The sequence below is a fragment of the Callorhinchus milii genome, unplaced genomic scaffold (genome assembly GCF_018977255.1).
Source record: "Callorhinchus milii isolate IMCB2004 unplaced genomic scaffold, IMCB_Cmil_1.0 Scaffold2, whole genome shotgun sequence".
Taxonomy (NCBI): Eukaryota; Metazoa; Chordata; class Chondrichthyes; order Chimaeriformes; family Callorhinchidae; genus Callorhinchus; species Callorhinchus milii.
In genome coordinates, this window is record NW_024704743.1 from 42,983,783 (window position 1) to 43,008,313 (window position 24,531).

Sequence of the window (24,531 nt, forward strand, 5' to 3'; positions counted from 1 at the left end):
ATTCCAAGTCCCAATGTGGGGCTTGAACCCACAACCTTCTGAGTCAGAGGTAAGTGTGCTGCCAGCTGAACCAGGCTGACATACTTACCAGATTACAATCACCAGGCCTCCAATATTTAACACAAGTGAAAATTCATCATGCATAAGAATCTAGATACTCAAAAACTAGGAAGGAGGCAGGGGATGGGGGCTGTTTCCTGACCCTGGCTCTCCATGCACACTTTTAGTGTGAGTGGGGAGTTGCTGAAAAGCCACGAGGAGCATAACATCCAGCACAGATTCTTCCATTTCGCAGACTGAGGACACTGAAGCCAATTATAGTGTCCCCTGAACACTTGACTCAAATTAGTTATCTGAACTCACACAAGGGTTTAAAACTGGAGCTGACCTGGTCTCCACAGCTCAGAGATCCAAACAAAGCACACCCATACAGTGATGCATTTAGCTGCAAGTATGTCAGTCAGTATAATGTTTGTTAATTATTGTTTACAAAATGCAGAAGCTGATGACAGAGTTTTGGGCACAAAGCCTTGTACAACTAGTGCACTGAGGAAATTAAATAAAGAAGTAACATTAGTTAATTTCTCCAATTGCAAATAGAAAAAGTTTTAAGCAAACCCCTTTCTCCTCCAACTTACACAAGAGGAATATTGGAGGCCCTACCAACCACAGGCATCAACGGAAAGACAGCCAGGACAAAACTAAACAGAATCCATGTCGAAGCCATGACCTAAGAATAAAAAATAAAGTTAAGAAACAGAAAATGATAGTATTTTAAAACTAACATGTTTAGTGCATTAAGGTGACTGAACCTTTTGTGTTTATGTGAAGGAATAATGATAAGTTATCCTGGTTGTTGGTAGCGAGCTGTCTGTCTCTCTTGCAAATGGAGTCCCATAGAATTATGATCAATGCGCTCGCCTCGCAAACAAGAGGACCCGGGTTCAATTCCTGGGCAGAGCGAAAACTTGGCCAAGTTTCCTTACTCCACATGCCTCTGTTTACCTAGCAGTAAGTAGAACCCAGTTGTTAGTCGATTGGCAGATTGCTTTTCCGGGGGTTATAATTCCTTAAAAAAAAATTCCTGCCGGGAATCAAACCCAGGTCTCTCACTTGCGAGGCAAGCGCTCTAACCACTGAGCGACAGGACTCCACTTGCAATCAGTTACAAGTGAAAATTTATTTTGAACACAAATAAATATAAAGTGATGGAGATGTGGATAGTTGTATGATACTACTAGAGTATATGTCATTAGATTACAATTGAAGATGTTAATTATCAGATGGTTGAGATACAGATGCTGACCTTATTCTGGTAAAACAGCCTGGATACCAATGGCCATCCTGCAAATGCAAGCAATCCAAGCGCAAGTACTTCACGGTAGAAAAAACTCAAAACCTGAAACAAACCAAATGTCAGCATCATGTGCGAAAATGAAGGATTTAAAACCAGCAGAAAAGAACAAAATAAATAGTCACTACACTTCACACAATATCCTGTGAAGCTCTTTCAGATGTCTTGACGATGTGATAAGGCGCAACACCGAATATAAAGATTATTACTAACTATCAAAAAATTGTACCTAAGCCATGTAAAAAGCTATATGATTGACACCAAGCACATTACTGCATGGGAATGCTTGCACTACTTTGTAATAGTAGCTCCATGCCTGTTGCTTACAGGAGAACTCCCAATGCTTTTTAGGAGATGTCAACATTAGTAAAAGTCTTTTCACATAACAAGTGAAGTGTCCTTCCATCATTTTAAGTGGTCTCAAGATATCTGCAGCACAGTGCTCATGACAGATTGATGCTGGAAGTGAAGTGTTACTGAGGGGAAAATCCATGGACCGAACACACCGTCACAGAGAGAATATCTATAATGTTACTGGGCTCTTACTGCATTTTAGACACAAATAGTATTAGCTCAATTGTACTGGAAGAAAAACTTCTCAAAGTTGAAGTTGGAAATATTATAAAAGATAAAGGTCCGAGAAACATAAATGACGAAGATTTTCCTGCTCCCCTCCTAAAGTCAAGTCTTACATCAAACATATGGAAGGGATGATATCAATATCCCAGTGATTAAAAAAAGATCAAATATTGTAAAATGTGACCAATAAGTATCTTTACCAGTTTACGCACAGCTTGTTTCAATATCCTGTGTTGCTTTCCAATTGTGGGCTGTATTGCGTGTCTAGGATAGGACTGCCCAAACTTATTTTACTTAGGACAATTCCACCCATCAGGGGGAATGCATTCTCCCCAACAGTCTCTACTGAAGTGAAATGGAAAAATTAATCGGGATGTTGAAATGGAAGCTTGATATAAAGGGGGTAAAAACATTAGGGGTATTATGGACAAAAAGGCATTGAAAGATCTTCCATGATCTAATACAATGGCACAACAGACTTGACAAATCAAATGTTTGATTCCTGTATCTGTGGCCCTAAGGGACAAAGTGAAAGGAAGACTGTGTTAACTTGCTACACGATAAATAAAAGACTGCAAACCGTGCTTGGTTACAAAGTCATGAACACCTATAACAGTGTAGAAATTGTTTTGCTTAACTTACCATGATTTCAATGCCCAGAATAGAAATCAGTAAAAAGACAAATTTTGCAGGTGGTTGACTTGAAAATGAACTAATTACACTTTTAATAACCCTAAACCTGTCAAATAACAAAAACACAGGATTAAAATCATCTTTACAAACACTGAATTTCATCTGCAAACTCTCCAAATCCACAATTGCATCAACAAAAATATTCTCTTCTACAGTAGTATGTATATAAATGTAAATCCCTAAATATAAAAACTACATCAAACACTTGTATAAACAATATGTTTTAAAAATAGCAACTCAAAAACTAGACCTAGAGGCAACAGTTCCGCAAACCATAAAAACACTGGAGTAAAGACAACATGTTAAATGATGTCCTAAAACTAACATTAACATTACTGACCCGAATCAAACTACGTACCCACATCTCACCAGTTCAGGCCAGACTCCACTGGGTCCCCATCACCGAACAGATCGACTTCAAGATCCTCACTCTCGTGTTCAAATCCATTCACTCCCTGGCACCTCCCTACCTCTCCGACCTCCTCACTCCCCAATCCACCACCCGGCACCCACGCTCGACTGCTCGTCCCTCGCACCCTCCACCATCGGAGGTCATGCTTTTAATCACTCCTCTCTCCCCTTTTTCAAGTCATGTCTACAAACCTTCCTCTTCGACTGTGATGATGGCCACCTCCCCCCAGTCCCCAGCTCGGAGTCAGGCTCCGCCACCATTTAGCGCTCTGAGACGCTATCCTGCGTGAAGGGCACTATATGGTGCAAGTTGCTGTTGTATTAATAGAATTATAATCTAAATAATGGGATGTTAAAAATCTGTGTTTTATGAACCAAGTATATTGATTTAATGCAAAAATCATCTTTTTGCCCAGAATTATTTTTTTTGAAACATGAAATAGGTGATCTTGAATTAATTAAATCAAATATTATACATCTCTTTGCCTTTAATCCAGTACAAAAATACTGCAACTGTTCATTATAACCATATTCATTTCCATTAAGCAAAGATGTAGTAGTTTGTGAAAATGACACAAAGTGCAGGATGTTGGAGGATTCTAGTTTACAAAACAACTTATCCCAAATAATAAGGCCTTATCCACTTAGTTCTGCAGAAAAAGTAAACATTTTCCACACATACATTTTCTAAATTAAATTCCTGTAAAGACATTAAACACAGCAACAAATTTAAATCACGAACCTGTGCAGCAAAACCTACTTTGCTTCAGCATGCTAAATTGGTCAACTAAAAATAAATACATTTTAAAGAGACGATCGTCTCCTTTCAACTCAGCACAGCACACCTATAAATAGTCGTGGATTGAGTCACCAATTCTTTTTTACTTAATACATGTACTATTGCACTGAAGTATGGAATATCTGGTGCTTGCATCTAAATTATGGAATACTTGTTTTACAAAGCAACCGGCAGCAGGTTAATGGCATTTACCACTTACTCTTTTATAACTGCATACCACATTAGGACTGGCAACAGACTGTAAATGTAATAGGTCCATGGGCAGCTCTGAATCAGCAGAAAAAGTGTTATCAGTACACCAGTCCCAATGAATATTGCAGGAAGACGATCACTGGATGACAGCTGTGAAGCACAGGAACCAGAATGCACATTTACTGTAGGGTGAGAACAAGAGCCTTTAAAGTTACATAGATAATTCAGAATAAAAATATGTCAAAGCATCATCAGAATAACATTTACTGATTGAAAATTGCTTCAATTTTGCTACATGAACATCACTGCTGTTTCTGGGACATTGCCATGCACAAATTGGCTGCTGCATTTGCCTGCAAATACAGTCACTAATCTTTACTGGAAAAACTCTGAAGTTCTTTGAAGCGTTTCAACATAATAAGGTGCTATATCAAATGCAAGGATTGTGTTATCACTCTATAAGTACTCACTCGTCACTTTAGTAGCCTTCAGTTTAGCCTTAGGATTACTATATTACTGTATTTGATAGCCTGTTGCTACAAGGACTCCGGGACGCTGCCCCTCATGAAGGGCACTATATAAATGCAAGTTTGTTGTTGTTGTATTTAGATAAACTGGAAAGCAACATTTCTTAAGCAATCTATTGGTTTCAAAATGTTCTATCAATGGCTTGCAACAGGATCTTCCTGGATAGTTTTACACTTTATTATTGAGAAACCTAGGTAAGAGCCAAAGCTCCTACTGTAGGATATTGTCGGACACGTTGAAAAGAGGAGCAAAAAAAAAAACAATAAATCAAGAAATGTCATGCATCGGATGTTTTTTTAAAATCCTATCATTGAAAATAAGAAAGAGGCTCTTTCTTAATTCTTGAAGTGAAGGAAAGAATAAGAGTATTAGTAAGGCTGTAAGAAAGTTGTGATTTTTTGGCCCAAAAGTTGTGGCCACTATATGTTAAAGTTGTGCTTTTGGTATCATCAGTTCAAGCATCTGCAGTGAGTACACTGGACATTGGACCATCCATCTGTCCAGCAACCCTTTCCACCCTCTCAACATACAGGAGAGTAGGATGAGAGTGCAGAATGGGTTGATGGACATGAGGAAAGTCCAAAGGGAGTCCAAAGTGGGTTGATGCACTGGTGAATAGTCCAACGGGCGCATGTACTCACTGTAGTGATTAAAAATTGGGGTGCGTGCTAATTAAAGTTGCGGTTTCCGCAACAAAATCGCAGCCCCCGATTTTCTTACAGCCTTAATTATTAGAGCATTTGCCAACAAACAGGTCCTGGCCAACAAATCACCCAAATAAAATTGGTCACTCAATCCATGGCTGTTTGTGGGACATGGCTGGGTGCAAACTGGCTGCTACATTTCAGCCCAAAATACAGTTTAATCCCATACTTCTCACCTACCTTTTCCAGTTTGGAGACTGGCCTGCTTATACTCGTGTGGAGTTTGACAATCAGCACAAAAGCATAAGAGATCCATCCCACAAACCCCAGCACCACACTCATTCCCAAGAAGATCCGATCATAGGTATGATAATACGAGAGCCCTTCCAGAGCGAGGTTTATTAATGACTTGCACAGATTGATCTGCGGGAAAAAAAGGTTATGAATAAAACCTGGTGTAATCAATATAAAATAAATTTGTGGTAACTAGTCACTGCCTCCTCCCTCCCCTCTCTGCCCCCGCCTCCCTCCCCGCTCTGCCCCTCCCTCCCCGCCTCTGCCCCCGCTCCCTCCCCGCTCTGCCCCTCCCCTCCCTTCCCGCTCTGCCCCTCCCCTCCCTCCCCGCTCTGCCCCTCCCCTCTCCCCACTCTGCCCCCCCCTCCCTCCCCGCTCTGCCCCCCCCTCCCTCCCCGCTCTGCCCCTCCCTCACCGCCTCTGCCCCCTTCCCTCCCCGCTCTGCCCCTCCCCTCCCTCCCTGCTCTGCCCCTCCCTGCTCTGCCCCTCCCCTCTCTCCCCGCTCTGGCCCCCCCTCCCTCCCCGCTCTGCCCCGCCTCCCTCCCCGCTCTGCTCCCATCTCCCTCCCTGCTCTGTCCCTCCCCTCCCTCCCCGCTCTGCCCCCCATTCCCTCCCTGCCCTCTCCCTCCCCGCTTTGTCCCCCCACTTCTCCATTGCCCCCTCCCTCCCCGCTTTGCCCCCTCCCTCACTGTCTCCCCGCCTTGCTCCCTCCCTCCTCCCCACCTTGCCGCCTCCCTCCCTCCCCGCCTTGCCCCCTCCCTCGCCACCTTGACCTTGACCTGGGTTCGATTCCAGGCAGGGCGAAACCTTGGGCAAATTCCCTTACTCCACGCCTGATAATAATCCCTCAGGAAAAGAAACCAATAATAATAAAATTGGTCACTTCAATTCACGAATGTTTGTGGGACACTGCTGTGCGTAATTGGCTGCCGTGTTTCACCCACAAATATACAGTCAATTCACTTTACAGTATATTCTGTGAAGCACTTGGAGACGTCTAGAAGATGTGAAAAGCGCTACATAAAATATTAGGATTATTATTATTATTATTGACCACCTTGCCCCCCCGCCTTGCCCCCTCTCTCCCTCCCTGCCTTGCTCCCTCCCTCCCTTGTCCCCTCCTTCCTTCCCTGCCTTGCCCCCTCCCTCCCTGCCTTGCCCCCTCCCTCCCTCCCTGCCTTGCCCCCTCCCTCCCTCCCCGCCTTGCCCCCAGCTGATGTGGAAGGGGACAGGACCACAAGAATCAGCTAAATAAATATATTTTTGTTAAATGTACATTTCTCCACCCCAACAAAGGCTGAGGGCAAAATATGCCCTCTTTTTTGAAAAAAAACTAGTCATATTGCTTCTTTAACATGCTTTGAGAGGTTAGGAAATGCTACTTTCAGCAGAATACTTACTGCTTGATTGTACTGCTGTTGCTGAATATATAATCTTGCTGTACGAAGCATGTCTTGCTGATTGGAAAGCTGAAGAGGTCTATTAAAAGACAAGAAAAAATGTTCATTCTCTGGTTATGCAAGGAAGCTTTTCACTAATACAAATTGATGTCTGACAGAGGCTAAAATGGTACAAGACAACTTCAGCATTTTCAATCACCATAGCCTAGTTGATGACAATTTATGATTACAGAGTAATCTCCAAATACATAGATGGGATACAATATACATTTCATCCATATTATTCATATCCAACAATAAATGAATGTAATTTAAATGCAGTTTCACATCAACCATAATTAAGCACTCCTAAGACAAAATTAGTTACTGTTCCAGTTAAACTTCAATGAGTTCATCCGACACAAGTGCACAATGCTGCAAAGGAGAACTTAAGTTACATAAATTTACTAATTAATTCTTCCAGAATCTTCATATTTCAAATATTAGTCTGTATATTTACAGGAATACATTGTTCATTTCCATTGAGATTTTATAAACAGACTGAACAGGAAATCTGAATAAGCGCAACAATAAGCTAGGTAGGCATAATTCATCTACTTGTCAAGAATCATAATGCTCAGAGTTATTTTGGTTAACAAGATTGGTTCAGAACTGTGCCAACTTAAGAGTCAATATCCCACAGATAGACAGAAAAAGATGCAGGCTCTGAATAGTACCAGCAATTTTGCAGATGAAGGACATGTGGTTCTGCAAGATGAACACTGATCTACTCTATTTAATTCCTTTCAATAACTGAAGTTCAATTTCTGATGCAGAAATCTGTTGGGTAATGATCTTGTAAGTGCAGTTAGATAAAGTTCTTGCAAAATGCACACCATTAACATTGGAACAATAGCCCATTACTTTTTTTTGAGGATTATGCAAGATACATTTAGTTTCTGCAATACAAAACCTAGACTACAAAAATGATCGGTTTACTTAAAATATATATTTTAGGAAAGGAAACTATTAACCTAACAAGCCTCTTTCTGATTTTAAAGTGATCCTGTCTTTGCAATATAGTGTTCAATGATTTTACTCTCCAGAAACAAAACTAGGTGCTTCTTGAACCCACACCACTTAAATGGTCTTCCTTGGTAAAATATTCTACAATATTCTTCAGTAATTTATTGCTCATTTTTAAACTGTATGTATACCCTTTACTACAGTGAACAATTTCCTTACACTATCTCTGACAATTCACTTTATAATCCTGAAACTGCACGTAGGTTACCTTGAACTCTCCCCTCTTCCAAAAGTCCAACTTCCCGAACCTTTCCATATGTCTTACTTTTCTGATACTTAGAATTATCTTTGCTATTTGCTTCTGTACCTTGGCATTCATAGAATTTATGGAATTCACTACCCCAGAAGGCTGTAGATGCTCAGTCCTTGAACATCTTCAAGGCTGAGACTGATAGATTTTTAAAAATAGAGGGATTAAGGGATATGGGGATAGGGCAGGTAATTAGAGTTAGGTCAGAAGATCAGCCATGATCTTATCGAATGGCGGGGAAGGCTCGAGGGGCCGAATGACCTACTCTTGCTCCTAATTCTTATGTTCTTATTCCTTCCTAAGGCTAGGTGACCAGGACTGCACACAGCACTCCATAATGATCTGAGCAATGCTTTAAACAGAATGTCAACTCTTTAGATATCTATATTTCCATTGATGCCAACTAATAGCTTACTAATTTGTTTCTACAATCAAGCACAAAGCTGATAAATTCCTACATTTAGCTACAACAACTCCTAGATCTCTATCCTAATCTGCATACTCCAGGGCTGTTCCATTTAACATATAGACCAGAGAATGTTCTCTATGATGTTTCGCATAACTTCAATTCTAAATTTACAACCAGATTCATAGTCCTGTACCATAAATGTTCAAACATTCAGTTTAACAATTTTAATAGTACTTCTGAAAATGTTAACATATTGTGAATTTTATTTTAAATATTGGTAAAGTAACCTGGCAGCATAATGGTATTTCCTTTGACTTTCCCTAAAGAGCCACAAAAAAAAGCTGATACATTAATTAGCATTTGAGATACTACAAGGTTATTTGAAGAACATAATTTCTCCACAAATCATCCAAGCGGATATGCCCTTAGGTCAGTTGCCTTGCTAGTTTGGGACTTCACTGTGAGGAATCAGGTAGTGAGTTATCCAATATTATACCTCCTGTCATGTAGCATGTCTACAATACCAGAACACTATAAAATTATTTAAAATAAAGGTTTCAAAAATGTCAATACCTTCTACAGGCAAAAGATTACTTCCAAAACTAGATTTTTACTCAAACCAAATTTTTACTGAAATTAGTTTAGCCCATTAGTTTACCTCTGGCATTTCTTAAAGCTTTTTTCATTTAAAAAATATTATTTACAGAGCTGTAGGCAATATTTCACCATTGATCATCTACCATCATTTTCTAAGCTTGGGAATTGCTGCCCTGCAGTGGTTAGATTTCAGTTATAGCTTCTCACAGTAAACTTCTCTATTAGTTAATTCAAATTGCTACATTCTGGGAGTGCCCTTATATCAACAATTTCCTAAATTTATAAAACAGAATAACTTCCAACAGCAAAAAATAGGAGTGACATTTCTACTCAAATTATCGGGAGAAAGCACTTGTCTGGTGCTAAATCTCTCTCGCTGCCTTCTAGTTTAGTTCCTGACTATAAGATACTTCCCTTTCAAAGAGTTCCCTTCAGACAACGGTGAAGTCTTTGATGATACTGCAGCATAACATGTACAGCATACTAAATATTCCCATGTTATTTATGCTCCATTTATACTGCAGTTAGTGTTGAATCCATGCAATCCTTGCAGTTTCTTCAATGAATAAACACTAAAAGTGCTGTATAACTCCAGGAGGTGGTTTTGGAATGGAACCAATCTATGCAGTATAAATTGGATTTTACTTCAACTGATTTGAAACAAACCGTTAAACTTAAATTCTTGAGTGATGAAGAGAACCCTGCCTTAAGCATCTTTATGTTATCATGAGAGATTCATATGAAGAAGGCCCTTCATCATATTGGATCATATTCGTCCATTTGATCTTAGCTTTCCAGAAACCCACTCTAACATCTTCCAACACATAACACATCAAGTATTTTTTTTAAATGTCTGAAATATGTTTGGCAATGTAATCCAGCATCCTGTTTGCCTTGTTTATGAAGCATCAGATTGACTCTTGAGTCACTAGGATGTGGGTTCAAGCTCCACATATATCAAGGTGCCATCATCTTTCAGTTAGGCTGTTAAACCAAAGTCCCGTTAGCCTGTTCGGGTGGATGTTAATGATCCCATGGCATGAGTCGATGCACCTGGCCAACAATGCACCTAACAAAATTGGTCATTTTTTCATGGTTGTCTGTGGGACACTGCCAGGCACAAATTGGTTGCCATGTTTTATCTACAAATACAGTCACTACACTTCACTGTAAATCCTGTGAAGCATTTTGTGACATTTCAACAACACAATGAGGTGCTCTTTCAAATTCAAGGTTTACTTTATATTATTATTCCTATATTATTCCTATAATTTCATATTTGGAAACAGTCAACCAAAGCCTTAGGTCTCTTTCAACTAATCCTTAGAACGTTCTGTCTCATCCTTGCAGTGCACGTTCCTCCTATTTTTACTACCTCTATTCAGCACCATATACCTACACTTATCTACATTGAACCTCATCTGTATCTGGAGGGTTAAGGAGGAAAGGAAAAGTGAGAATGCAAATCCAAGTACAGATGGTTTCAGTCTTTTTTGTTAAAGCTGCCATAACAACTAAGTAATAGTTAATCAGTTTTAACCTATTGCAAGCATGACATTCAACTAAAAAACTTTCAGTTCCTGGCAGTAGCATAAGTAACATAAATATTCACTTGGACCACTGCTCCTGCAATCCAAAGCTAATACATTAGAGATATAACATTTAGACTAATTTACAGGAAAACTGTAAACTATTGAATGAGTTGTCATTCAAGGTCAGACCCCAAATTGCCCATAGCTGCATATTAAATAGTTAAACATACATTAATAAATATAGCATTTTTACAAAACTAGAACAGGAGCATATAACAAGGGGGCAAACTTGCTGGTGAATCCAATTTGTGTTTTGACACCGTGGACCACTCAATCCTCCTCCACTGCCTCTCCTCTCCCCTCAACCTTCAAAGTTCTGTCCTTGACTGGTTCAGGTCCCACCTTTCACACCGCCTCCACTTTGTTGCAGCAAACGGCTTTTCCTCCAGCCCCCGCACCGTCTCGTGCGGTGTTCCTCAGGGCTCTGTCCTCGGTCCCCTCCTCTTCACCCTCTACATGCTCCCCCTCGGTCACATCATCCACAGACATGGGGTAAATTTCCACATGTGTGCGGATGACACCCAACTCTATCTCTCTGCCTCCACCCTCAACTCCAGGACTACTGGAGTTCTGACTGACTGCCTGTCCAACATCAAGTCCTGCACGAGGGCCAACTTTCTCCAACTCAACGTCAGCAAGACTGAGGCCATCCTGATTGGCTCGTGCCAGTGCCTCCGCACCTGAGGCGCTGGCAGCATCATCCTCCACAGCTGCACACTCAACCTCACTAAGCCAGTCAGGAACCTGGGTATCTTGTTTGACCCTGAACTGTCCTTTCTCCCCCACATCAGGCTCCGGCCTGCTCCATGACTCCCGCCCGACCTGCCTTACCATCGGTGGCCGGGCTTTCAGCCTCTCTGCCCCCACACTCTGGAATTCCATCCCACGGTCCCCTCGCCTCGCTTCCTCCCTTGCCTCCTTCAAGGCCAGTCTCAAGACCCTTCTTTTCGACCGTGCCTTTGGTCTCCCTCCCACCTCTCCGCCTTCCCTCACCCCTACACCACCCCTCCACCAAGCTTGGGCCCTGACATCTGACTGTTCAGCGCTTTGGGACGTCCTCCCAACGTGAAAGGCGCTCTATAAATGTAATTTTGTTGTTGTTGTGTTAGTGTCTATTCTTACAAAGTCAGACTTTGTAAAATGTTACATTTAAAGTAAATAGCAATTATGAATAAGTGGAAATAAATAAAAGAACAGAGAAACCAGTTATACAAACCCTAGGATTTACTTTTTTTAGCCTAAATATCCTTCCCCACTCCAAAATCCCTTAGATCTCTCACATGCAACTGGTATAAATGTGATATTCATTGTCCGACATTATAAAAAGGCTAAAATGTTGCTGCTTCTATCCATTAATCACGAGGAACATTTTATTTGTTAATGAGGGTATTTCAAAGAAGTACCGCTAATCTTTGTTGTTGTTGCAGAATTCTGGTGTGGTCTGATCTCCAACAGCACCACAGTTCGGTGGCAGCCAGTTGGCACACCCTAACTAAAATCATTCTCTCCCCATCCAAGAGAAACGCTGGACCCTCCACATGCATGACTCAGAATGGAAACAGAGAAGATTGGGGGAATTCTCACTGTTGACTCCTCCAAGTACTTCTTTTTTTAAAATGAGAGCAAACAAAATGTTCGTTGCTCCAGAACCCTATTTTATTAGCTTCTCTGATGCAGTGAGGATGAAGCAGATTCTTGCCAGACAGCTGGATTATCTCTATACTATGGTCTGTGAGTGTGATAGAATCAGGAACCTAAAATATATATATTTTTAGCACCTTCTCACCTTTCCACAGAGGATGAGAGTAGGCCGAATATGATCAATATGTCTTGTTTTAATTAAGTTCAAATCATAATAATAAATAATAATACTTCGATATAGCGCCTTATCACGTTTTCGAGACATCTCAAAGTGCTTCACAGAATATAATAATAATAATAATCCTTGCATTTGATATAGCGCTTTTCACGTCGGGAGGACGTCCCAAAGCGCTTCACAGAACACACTGCAAAGTGAATTGATTGTATGTTTTGTGGGTGAATCGCGGCAGCGAATTGTGCACAGCAGCGTCCCACAAACTGTCGTGGATTGAGTGACCAAATTATTTTTTTATTATTATTATGTTGAAATATTACATATATTATATTACATCTTGAGCTTCGAATGGCTTAATTTACCATTGATTTTCACCAGGCCATTCAGAAATCTCAACAAAAAAGCAGCAAAAATTCACTGATGTGAGGATAGGGCACTCCACTCAGCCCTGCTTTCAACAACTGGTGATTTAACTAAATACTCATTTCATACATCAAAGTCTATCTCTAACTATACAGCTGTTGATTCTGTTCCACCTCAAGGTAAAACATCAGCTATGTTATCACTGTGCAAATAAGGTTGTACTTGCCTGTATTTAAGGAACAAACAAAACCAGTAGCAACAAAACAACCCGCCATCTGGCATCTTGATTAAATTGTGAGCTTTCCAGAACATATTAATTAAGTTCAAATTTCTCATCTCCAGATAAGAAACAATTGTGGTTGCATTCATTCAAGTTAATACGAATTGGAAAAGGCAGGCACCAAAATAAGTGATTTTAACCCTTTCGAACATACATCCTTTTCATATGACCCAGGTCCACATGCACAGCTACATTCAAACCAGTTATGATGATGTCCAGGCCCTCTTGATAACTCTGTGCTTAATGAAGTTGTGCATTTGTTCTATGATCCACAGGTTTGTTTGAAGTTACTGCATCACAATCAGATCTCAGATGCATTAATAATAATAATCCTTGCATTTGATATAGCACTTTTCACGTCTTCTAGACGTCTCAAAACACAGTCAACTCACTTTACAGTATATTCTGTAAAGTGAATTGACTATATTTATTGGCAAAAAACGGCAGCCAATTGCGCACAGCAGTGTCCCACAGTCGTGGATTTGAAGTGATCAATCTTCTTTTATTATTGTTTTTTTTCTTGAGGTATTATTATCAGGCATGTGGAGTAAGGAAATTTGCCTAAGGTTTCACCCTACCGGGAACTGAACCCAGGTCTCTCGCTTGCGAGGCAAGCGCTCTAACCATTGAGCTACTTGTGTTAAAAGTAACTGGGTATGCATACTTTTGAGTGTGGCCCTCATTCCCTGTAGAACATTACCCATGCCCTGGGCCAATAGAAAAGTGCGACTGAAATGTTCCGCAGAATTTGCTATAAACAGCGCTCTCTGCTATAAAATGCTAATAAGTGAAGTTTCTGCCACCCGTGCCTCTTGCTGTTTATCTGATGGTACTGCGGGCAGGGCGGCTCTGGACTCGTATCCCCGGAAATGGGCTCAACTCCACTAGGAGCTCCGGCTGTTGAGATTGTCAGTGAGTGTCTCTCTCTCTATGCCAGAACCTATTAAAACATTGGGAACTTTCTGCAGGTCTGTATACGATACCTACTCCTAAGTAGTCTTAGAGTTGGCATATGGATTCTGTGCAAGAGTAAGAGAATGTTGGGAATGCTTGCCAGGATACCATTTAACACCAGGTTAGCATTTAACTGTAGTAAAGTATACTAATCCATAAATCTCAAATACTGCAGTGTAAAACAAAAAGGGTTACTGCAGTTTAGTGCCACAAGGTCTCATGTAATATTCCAGCACAACCATAAAAATCGAACGAGATTTCTTTGTCTTAGTTTTAAGAAATATTGACAACAATAATATTCCTTGCATTTGATTTAGCGCCTTATCACGTCATTGAGACGTCTCAAAGGGTTTCACAGGATATACTGTAAAGCGGATTGATTGTTTATTTTGTGGGTGAAATGCAGCAGCCAGTTACACCAGTAGTGTTCCACAAAGAACCATGGAGTGAGTGACCAATTTTATTTTGGGGGACTGTTGGTCAGGACACCGGGAGAAACTCCCAGCTTTTTTTGAATAGTGTCACAGGACCTTTAACATCCACCTGAAAAGGTAGATGGGACCTTAGGACAGCATCTGTGACAAAATGCACTTATAATTTTACAGCATTGCAAAAAAGATCATCTTAGTTCTCCAATGATGCAACTCTTGCCCCTCCTTCCCTTGAATTTACTTACGTAAAGGGGCTAAACAAAAAGGACAGAGTGGTCTCTTTTTTCTGTTGCATTTTTATCTGAAAAATAGAAAATTAAAATATCTTCAGATCACAAAAAATTATAATCTGAACATTAAATCATAGATCTCTTAAACACCTTCACATTTCAATAAATTATCATCGACAACTTTTACAGAGCCTTAGGGATTTTCCAGTAAGCTTTTTCACTCCCAGCACCTCCCTAGCTCTCTGACCTCCTCACTCCCCAATCCACCAATTGACGCCTCTGCTTGACTGGCACCGGCCTCCTGCTCGTCCCTCGCACTCTCCATCAGAGGTCGCGCTTTCTGCCACTACTCCCCGAAACTCTGGAACACTCTCTCTCAATCCCTCGACCTTGCCCTCTCTCTTCCCTTTTTCAAGTTCCACCTGAAAACCTTCCTTTTTGACTGTGCTTACGACCACCTCCCCACCCCGACTCGAAGTCAGGCTCTGCCACTGTTAAGCACTCTGAGACATTACCCTGCATGGAGGGTGCTATATAAGTGCAAGTTGTTGTTGCTGTTGTTTTCGTCCATTCTCCCTTCACTATTTACAATTTTAAATGTTATTTTCCCTTAGTCCTTTATTTTAACCATTTGAAACCAAAATCTTATTCAGTGTTCTGCATCTGTTCTGTCCTCCATTCTATAGCAAAACCCCATAGAAATCAGACAATAGAGCTTTGGCTTTAAAACATTCATGAGATTGAATATTAAAGTTTCACCTGGGCGGCTCTTTGGTACCTTTCAAGTCAATCTAAATCACCCATTGAGTTAACTAAATCGGAAGTGCGACAGAGTGAATATGCCAAAATGAGTATCCCAGCACCATTGCCTTGGAACTAATAATAGGAAGCAAGTTAAATGCTAAATTATGCAGACTCAATTAATAATGAGAACCTATAAGAAATGAAAGTCAATTAAATTGCTCAAAGAAGTGTTAAGGTTGAATCCTGATTTAGTAGCGTGCAGAAGGTATGACAGAGCTACAAATGACTGTTTGGAAAATGAAGAAGAATGATTTAATTCTGAACGAGGTTGATTAGCTAGATGGCTGTATTACTGGTCTTATGTTCTTTAAAGAGCCCTCAACATCAGAATTTACTTTACTATCAAGACTACTTTTAAAAAATAATAAATTAAACTGTTACAAAGAGTTCTAATTAATAGTAAGATTATTTGTTTCAGCTAAGGTTTAATATTTTTATTTAAACATTTGGTGCACATCATCACAGTACAGCCTTAAGATTTTACTAAAGTCTGACATTAAAGGAGAAAAGACTAGGTTTTGTTCATTTGCTTGGTCCACAGAGAGAGAGGCTTTACGGAACAAATGACCTTCAGGAGGACCTGTGCATTATCAGAGGGAATGAGAATGTCCTGAATGACCAGAATAACCTTTTCTCATTTATTCATTGCACAATCCACATTCATATTCAAAATCTAGTAGCAGTGAATTGACCGTTAGTGCAGTTCCGAGGGAGTTAGAGGAGATGGTAAACTGTGGAACCATCTTTCTTTTCTTTAAATGGACATTAAAAATGGCACGCACAAAATCCCATGACACAATGTAAAAAGTTTCTAGTGCTATTCTGGTCAACAATCCTCCAGATAAATTGGTAATTTACCTCATGATTGTATGTGGGACTTTCCTGTCTGCAAAATGTTTGCTGCATTTGCCTACAAAATAGAAAGCCACTACAAGTAGGACTAATTATTGTAAAGCTCTTTAAGACGTTTCAACATTACAGGGACTTTGAAAATGCAACTTCTTTATTTCTCACTTCAATATGATTTCACAACCTTGTGAGTTACTTGAATTTTGGATTGATCCAGTACTTCATGTCTTGTCAGTTTTGTCTTGTCATAGTGTCCCAGAAACAAGCAAGTAACCATTTAACAAACTTTGTGGCAATTTAAATGGAGTATTGACGTCATGGACGGATTGGGGAAAACAGATCCATAAAGGGAAGGAGAAAGATTAAATCAAATAGAAAATACATGTATTTGAAATAACATTTATACATTTTTAATTGATCATTTCAAATCCTTGTTCATTATACAAAAAAAAGTCATACCGTAAATTGTTCCAATATCTGCATGGCATTTGCTAGCATGCTCTCAGCTATGAAGAGGTCACTGCTGTTTAAATACTCCCAAGGTAAAATGCCCTGTCAAACAAAATATAATATTTAATCCGAAATTCCCGGGGCAAAATATTTGGAAATGCTGCTGAAAAATAAATACAAGTTCAAATCCATGTAAAGAACTGTGGATCTATAGCACTACACTGCAGTCGTCACGTCTTCCAAGAATTGCTGGGAATACCGCAGGGAATATGTAATAGTTTATGTGTTAAAGATGCAACAACATGTCATTCACTGATAAATATGAAGTGCTCTCACAAAAAATAGATGAAGAGGGAAGGCGAGGAAGCAATATACAGCTGAGAAATTTATTTTCAACCCCTAACTCTCATGAAATAAACAAGATGAAAAAAAAGTAGTAGCTTACCACAGAATTCAGAGGGTATGAAGTTCCTATTAAAGCAGCCATCAGTGGAGCTATATCAGCCTGTGTTTTGCAAAATAGAAAAGGACAATGGCAAAAATTTGTAATGATCATAAATAAGAAGAATAAGAGCTTCAAATGAACATACATTTTGCATTCCAAATACAAGTATTCCACATTCAACTGTTCAAGAGAAGCATTAGCACAGACTGAAAACACAGTTCTTGTCAAAGCTTTCAATCATGGAATTAACTTTGGTATTTCAAATGGGCTCAGGAGGTAGCATTAACGGCATTAGGTCAGTTGACAGAAGATTTAAGCCGCACATGAGGATTCACGATCTGGACTAACACTTCAATGGAGTGCTGACTTGCTGGAGGTATCATCCTTCAGCTATAGAATCACTGTTGTCTGTACAGTTTGCCTGTTCCGGTGGGCACTATTTGAAAAGAGGAGGGAGTTTCTCCAAGTGTTCTGGCTAACAATCCCTCAAATAAAATTGGTCGTTCACTTCATGGCTGTTTGTGGGACACTGCTGTGCTCAAATTGGCTGCCACAATTGCCTACAAGTGCAGTAAATCACCTGAAGCTTTTTGAGATGTCCTCCTGATGTGAAAAGTGCTATAACAAATGCATTATTATATTATTATTATGATTATTAATAATGCAGCTCAAAATAACTCACTGCTTTTAGCGATTTTACAATGAAAAAGTACTTTTTTTTAGGTCAGTCGGGTGTCTGGCACATGCGGAAACCGAACTCTATTCTTAAGAGTATCCAAACAAAGCTGAGATTTCCATGTATCCCACCTACACATTGAAATCCCAGACATAGATTGTTGGAATGGAATGCGCACTCTGTCCCTGGAGGAACGCTTCCCGCTTACCTAATTCCAGAAAGTATTAGGCGCAGATTGGGAAGAGCTAAGGCTATATTAAATGCAAGATGCCTTGAATATTGAGAGAGAGAAAATAACATGCAAACGTGGTATAAAAGGGAAATTTAAAGCTTTAAGATCTATTATATCTACAAAATTATATAGAAATCTATAAACCTAAATTATTTCAAAAGACTGCATTGGGGAGTTGCATTAACAACATTACACAAACTACCTACAAAATGAAACTATTTAAGAATTCCTAACATTAAAGCAACTTCTTTGGGGAACTGTAACAACTTTTGAAATGCTGCTTTAGAAAAGGAATTATGCTTCAAAAGTCCTAATTGTGGGTCTTCTATGCAAATCACAAGGCCATAAGGCCTAAAAATGGAATCTCAGCATGCAATTTTGTATTAATTAGTTTCAGAAAATGGTGAACGTGGAGTTAAAGTAAACACCAGATAAAACCTAACAATCCATGTATTGCATTAAGGCTCATGCAGAAATGTCTTGTAACCATATAAGTTGGGGAAGCTGCATGTTCATCACCACAGAGAAACACACATACACAACAGCAGCATGGTTGGCTAAAACAAGAACACTACATTGAAACAGAGTCATAAATAACGTAGTTTGCATAGAAAAGACACAATCGCTACACATTACAGTATATTCTGTGAAGCTCTCTGAGATGTCCACCCCTCATGAAATACACCATAACAAATGCAAGGAATATTGCAAGAGTAAGCCATCTGGATTACCCAATAAACATTTTGTCCACAAAGTATATTGTCAATTCACGTTACAGTATATTCTGTGAAGTGCTTTGAGGCGTCTCGAAGATGTGATAAGGTGCAATATCAAATGCAAGGATTATTGTTCCTATAACATATCCTTCATCATCTCATAACTCTTACATTTCCAGAATCTTTCCATTTTGAAACCCTTCAGTTTCTTCAACATAAGACATCTATGCATTTATTGATAACATAAACTTTGGTTAGGTGAATGATCACTTAATTTGCTTTATTTAGCATTTGGCTGATGGAGGAATATTGGTCAGATGAAACACTGTGTTCTTCATGCTTTGTTGGTTAATCATAGGAAATCTGGAACCCACAAAACCTACAGTCCACCTGACTGGCCCTAAAGTTTTAATATATCATATATATTCTTAAGAAATAAATAAGATAATACTAAATATTCCAACTACTTTATCTTCATAACTTTCAAATTAATTTTTCAGCAAATGTCTGATTTGTTCTCGTATCTGTTGAACAATTTGCGTCCACTGCCTCCTAAATAGAGGTTTCCATGTATTCCAACAGTTTCTGTGAAAAATAGTTAAACCTCAATTTGTTTGCTTGCCTTCTCTTGCGATCTTGAGCTCATGACCCCTTGTTTGGATTGTTGCGCACGTTAAACGTATTATAGTGCAGCACTTCACGTTATAATGCACCTCACAACAGCACAAACTCATGTATACCACGACTGCACTGTGTACACCATAACGACTAATCATCCGTGCAGTCGATCCTGCTCCATGCATAGGAGGTTTAGCAATAATGCTTCCTGCTTTTTTGCACATGTTCTATACAATTTATTATGTTGGAGGCGATCTAATAAACTGGAAGTCAGCTATGCTAGTTTCTAACACTAAAAAGGCCAACTTCCAGGTCATCAGATTGCTGCCAACATCATTTCCTGCTTTGCTCATACGCAGGCTGATGGCCTGAAAGACAGCTATTTATTCTTTAAGGCTAGTGCACAGGGAAGCTGCTTTTTATTGCGCTGATTGAAATATCGACCAAAGTACTATAAACAGCTGATTGTCAAAGTAAGCAGGGCCTCCTTGCCATTAAGGAGATGAGCAATGCATCTCCTACCCTTCAAAATATGAAAAAGGCTAAATCCTTGATTCTAAAATGTGATTTTGTTTATTATAAATATTCACCGTATTAGTTGCCTGTCTCTGATCTTTAACTCAATTTTCGCGTGATTGAAGTACCAGAAGTAATTGATCTAACTTCTCTTTGACAGTCTACCATGCATTCCTGTTATTTTCTATTTATATTTCCGGCTTCAATCATCTATGGCTTTTTAATCTTCATTTATCCATTTCAGATAGATACAGTAGTCATTTTATATACAGATTACCAGCCTCAGATTTGATATTGTGTGCAATGATTCGTAAGTGTTTCATGATTGCTAAGATTTGGCAAGAAAAACATTTGTTTTGTTTAGATGCTGGTCAGCAGCAAGGATCATTATAAATTGTGTAATAAAGTGTACATTTTAACTAGAGCACAGTCGGAGAATTAATTAACTCTGGATGCATGCAGACAGTTAAAAATGCCAAATGATCTCCCCCGAGGCTTTATTATAAGGGAGCACCATGAATCATAACGTTAATATCAAATCCAATGTAAAACAAAATACAGAATAAGCTAACTGTTTTACCTGATTTACATCTAATCTCTTCCAGTCATTTAGTTTCCATTCTGAAAGAAGACAACAGAGCACATATATGGGGTAAAAATAATTTTACAAAGTTAAATTAAAATAAAGTTAAAATTAACCTTTAGCTGCTCGACTGTACCAGATAGTAAAATTCTGTCAGATAACAACAACAAGATTACATTTGTATAGCGCCTTTCACATTGGGGGGACGTCTCAAGGCGCTGGACAGTGTACAGCATTTCAGACCCGAGCTGGGGTCAGGGGGGAGAAGGGAGGGGACGGGAAGGGGGGTGACCAAGTCTCAAAGTGCTTCACAGGATATACTGAAAAGTGTTGTGACTATATATTTTGTGGCTGAAACACAACAACCAGTTTGCGCACAGAAATGTCCCATTTATAGCCATGGAGTGAGTGAAAAATTATATCTGGGCGACTATTGGCCAGGAAACCGGGAGAAACTCCATTTTTTTTGAACAGTCCCGTGGGATTTTTAACGTCCATCTGAACAGGCAGAGAGGACCTCTCATCCAAAGGACGGCACATCCAATAATGCCGTCCCAGCACTGCATTAGAGTGGCATCTTAGACAATGTGAGCTTAGACTGAACAGATAATGTTCACAAAATGAAGCATGTAGATAGCAGCTTCCTGGGCACTAAATCCAAGCCACTGGATGACCCAGTTAAGTAATGTAAATAGAAACACTTGTTAGTAATACTGAATTATTGAGTACATCAACTGATTTTTTTCCTCAGAACACATCATTGTCTTCACAACAGTATAGGAGCAATGAACATCAATGTTTATATCAAATTGGCACAGTGGCTACCAGGAATGCAAGGCTGCCTGCACTAGCCTTTTTACATTAAAAAAACATGTTCAGCTCACACACTGGGATGGTGATTCAAACGCTATGGTTACAGAAACGTTATCATTATAATTTAACCACATACAACTAAAATAAACATTTAAAAACATTTTAAATTGAAATCATTTAAAAATCTTCAATGTAATTTAACTAATTTTCCAATGATCTTTAACTCAATTTATGGTGCTGCCAGCAATAATTCATCTAACTTCTCAATTACCCAGCCTCTCTTTCCTCCATTCTCTCCGGTTGCAGGCAACTAATAATAATTTAAGACTTACCTCTTTGACCGCATTTTCGGTCATCTTTCTTCCCCCAACCTACCCAGCTTGGGTAACCAGCAGCTGTGTAAAGCCGTTTGAGCTATCCTGCTGACATCAAAGGCCCTATATAAATTGTATATCTGCATAACTTTGCTTTAAGCAATCTGATTACGTCTCCTTCCCCTCTCTCAAGCTCATTCTTCTGCCACAACTAATCTTGCTATGATAGGGTGATTTGTTCCCAGGCCATTCTTAATTCTGTTCAGGAACTTGACATAGTTAGACAAGAGTAGTCCAGAGTAAGATGTAATTTTACCTCATCTAAATTCTACTTATTCTTCTAGTGTAATCACCCAATAATATGGGAACTTTCTGTGAAATGATAACTAATATGTTGGCTCACAAGAGTAGAAACATGCATTTATAATTTCAGATCAGCTGAATATCTCAAAGAGCTTAAAATATATGATCGAGAGAAAGGAGGGAAAATAAAGGTGTTGATCAACAGCAGGCTCAAGGTGATATGTTTCTTAAAATAGGAAGAAGAAGCAAAACAACGAGATTCATAGATTTGACCCTCAGAATTCCAACTGTAGCGCATCGTAAATTTGAAATGTTTAACTTCCATCCGAATGCCAATAAAAACAATCTCCTACATTTACCAGGTAAATATCAACACTTTGTCTTTATAATTATAATAACGATCCTTGCATTTGATATAGTGCCTTAGCACGTCTTCGGGAAGTCTCAAAGCACTTCACAGAATATACTGGAAAGTAAAACAACTGTATATTTTTTGGGCCAAACATGACATGTAGGATAACATTTCAGAGCCTTTACTGGGATAGGGATGCATGCTGAGCAAGGAAATGAAGGGAGGGGGCGACAACCCTAGGTGTGTTTAAAAAGGCAATATTTGAGGCAGGACTTAAAGACAGGAGCCAAGACAGAATGGTAGTGATAGAGGGAGGGAATTCCAGCGGTTAGGGCATAAGAAGACTCGACCACCAATGCTGGCGCAGAGAGGGTGGGGACATAGAGGTTCAATTAATTTGTAATTGTAATAATCATAAATTATTGTAATTCAGGTTTATAAATGGGAATCTCCAATACAAAACCACTTTAGGAAGGAGGTTGCAGAAGAGATTTACTAAAATACCAGGGATGAGGGGTTTGGCCTATGAGCAGAGACTGAAGGAACTGTGACCTTTCCAACTGGAAAAAAAAAGCTGAGGAGTGATCTGATAGACGCCTTTAAAATTATGGGGTGTAATTATTTCCACTGGTCGATGGATCAGTAACTAGAGGACATCAATTAAGATATATTAAGATATTTTGCCCACAAATATATAGTCAATTCACTTTACAGCATATTCTGTGAAGCGCTTTGAGACGTCTAGAAGACGTGAAAAATGCTATAACAAATACAAGGATTATTATTATTAGTAGTAGTATATATAGTAGTTAGCAAACAAGAGAAATAAGTTAGGACAATTTTTTTTATGCGTGGTGTAGTTAGGATACAAAATGTCCTGTCGGGAGCAGTGGCCTTGTTCAGCGCTGTAAATTTCTATGGTTCCATGGCTCAGTAAGAAAAGGATGAGATGCACAAATCTCCTCTGTAGCCACCAAAGACAAGAATTTCCTGATAGCTAAAGAAATACATTTGCTATCAATTCCATTACCTAGTCCCACAGCACACCTTTCTTTCTAGAAACAATTTACTGGAGTTTCGTAAACTACTTGCAGTAATAAATTGTTTAGCATGAATTTATGCCAAACTTATGAGATAATATGTTATCGGTAACTGGTACCATTCAAGCTGCAAATTAACTGTACCTTTTTTGGTGTTCACTTTTAAACCATCAATATTAAACACTGCTTACAGTACCTTGCAAAAAATCATCTGGAAACTGCTGGCCTGAACCTGGTCGTGGTCCATTTACTCCGGCTCCCCACGCAACCAATGGAGTTAGTGTTTCTGAGGGATGGCCTGCACCATGGGAACCTACAGCATCAGATAAATAAATAGATCACTGTACAGATTTGATGTGATGCAATGCACAGAATGACTCTAACTCAAAAGAAAAGACAAAAAAAAGTAAATTTTGCTTTGTGTACTTTTGAATTTGAACATAAAACTTGGATTTTATTTGTCTATTGAGTAGAACAGTTCATTTAGGGTGAATAGCTCACTAGTGACATCATGCTGTGAACATGTAAATGACCAGAAGTTCTGGAAACAAAGAGGATAGTTTTTCACGTTAGTGAAGAGCATATAACACATCAGCCCTGATAAGATAATCTGTGTTTTTTCTATGGAAATGTAGCTTTGGTTATAACATCATTAAAAAGCTATGAAACACAGCACATGTTGACTTTTAAATATTATTTCCCATGTATCAATCTTACAGGCAATACATCTATGAGTGATACAAACAGAAACAAAACTATAATTAAATTACTAAAATGCATCTGTTATATGTAAAATGTAGATATGCTCTTCATCAGTTTAATCCACCAAGGAATACGACAATATTATATATTAAAGGGTACTTTATTTTGATAGCAGTGAACCTTAAAACATGACTCTATTTAATTGTAATATTCTGTTTTACCACTTGCAAGTGGATA

General features: G+C 39.2%; 1 protein-coding gene across 1 annotated transcript in view; it reads right to left on the bottom strand.

Moving 5' to 3' along the window:
* The window catches only part of pign (phosphatidylinositol glycan anchor biosynthesis, class N), a 63,535-nt gene that overhangs the window by 20,759 nt on the left and 18,245 nt on the right, over positions 1 to 24,531 (bottom strand). Inside the window, exons 8-18 of the mRNA XM_007895471.2 lie at positions 23,789 to 23,905; positions 20,768 to 20,808; positions 17,430 to 17,489; positions 16,994 to 17,086; positions 14,897 to 14,952; positions 6,895 to 6,973; positions 5,441 to 5,623; positions 4,036 to 4,178; positions 2,576 to 2,672; positions 1,307 to 1,399; positions 639 to 730 (exon numbers count right to left, since the gene is read on the bottom strand). Of these exons, the coding sequence (XP_007893662.1) occupies positions 639 to 730; positions 1,307 to 1,399; positions 2,576 to 2,672; positions 4,036 to 4,178; positions 5,441 to 5,623; positions 6,895 to 6,973; positions 14,897 to 14,952; positions 16,994 to 17,086; positions 17,430 to 17,489; positions 20,768 to 20,808; positions 23,789 to 23,905 (1,054 nt within the window). The remainder of the gene's footprint in view (positions 1 to 638; positions 731 to 1,306; positions 1,400 to 2,575; positions 2,673 to 4,035; positions 4,179 to 5,440; positions 5,624 to 6,894; positions 6,974 to 14,896; positions 14,953 to 16,993; positions 17,087 to 17,429; positions 17,490 to 20,767; positions 20,809 to 23,788; positions 23,906 to 24,531) is intronic.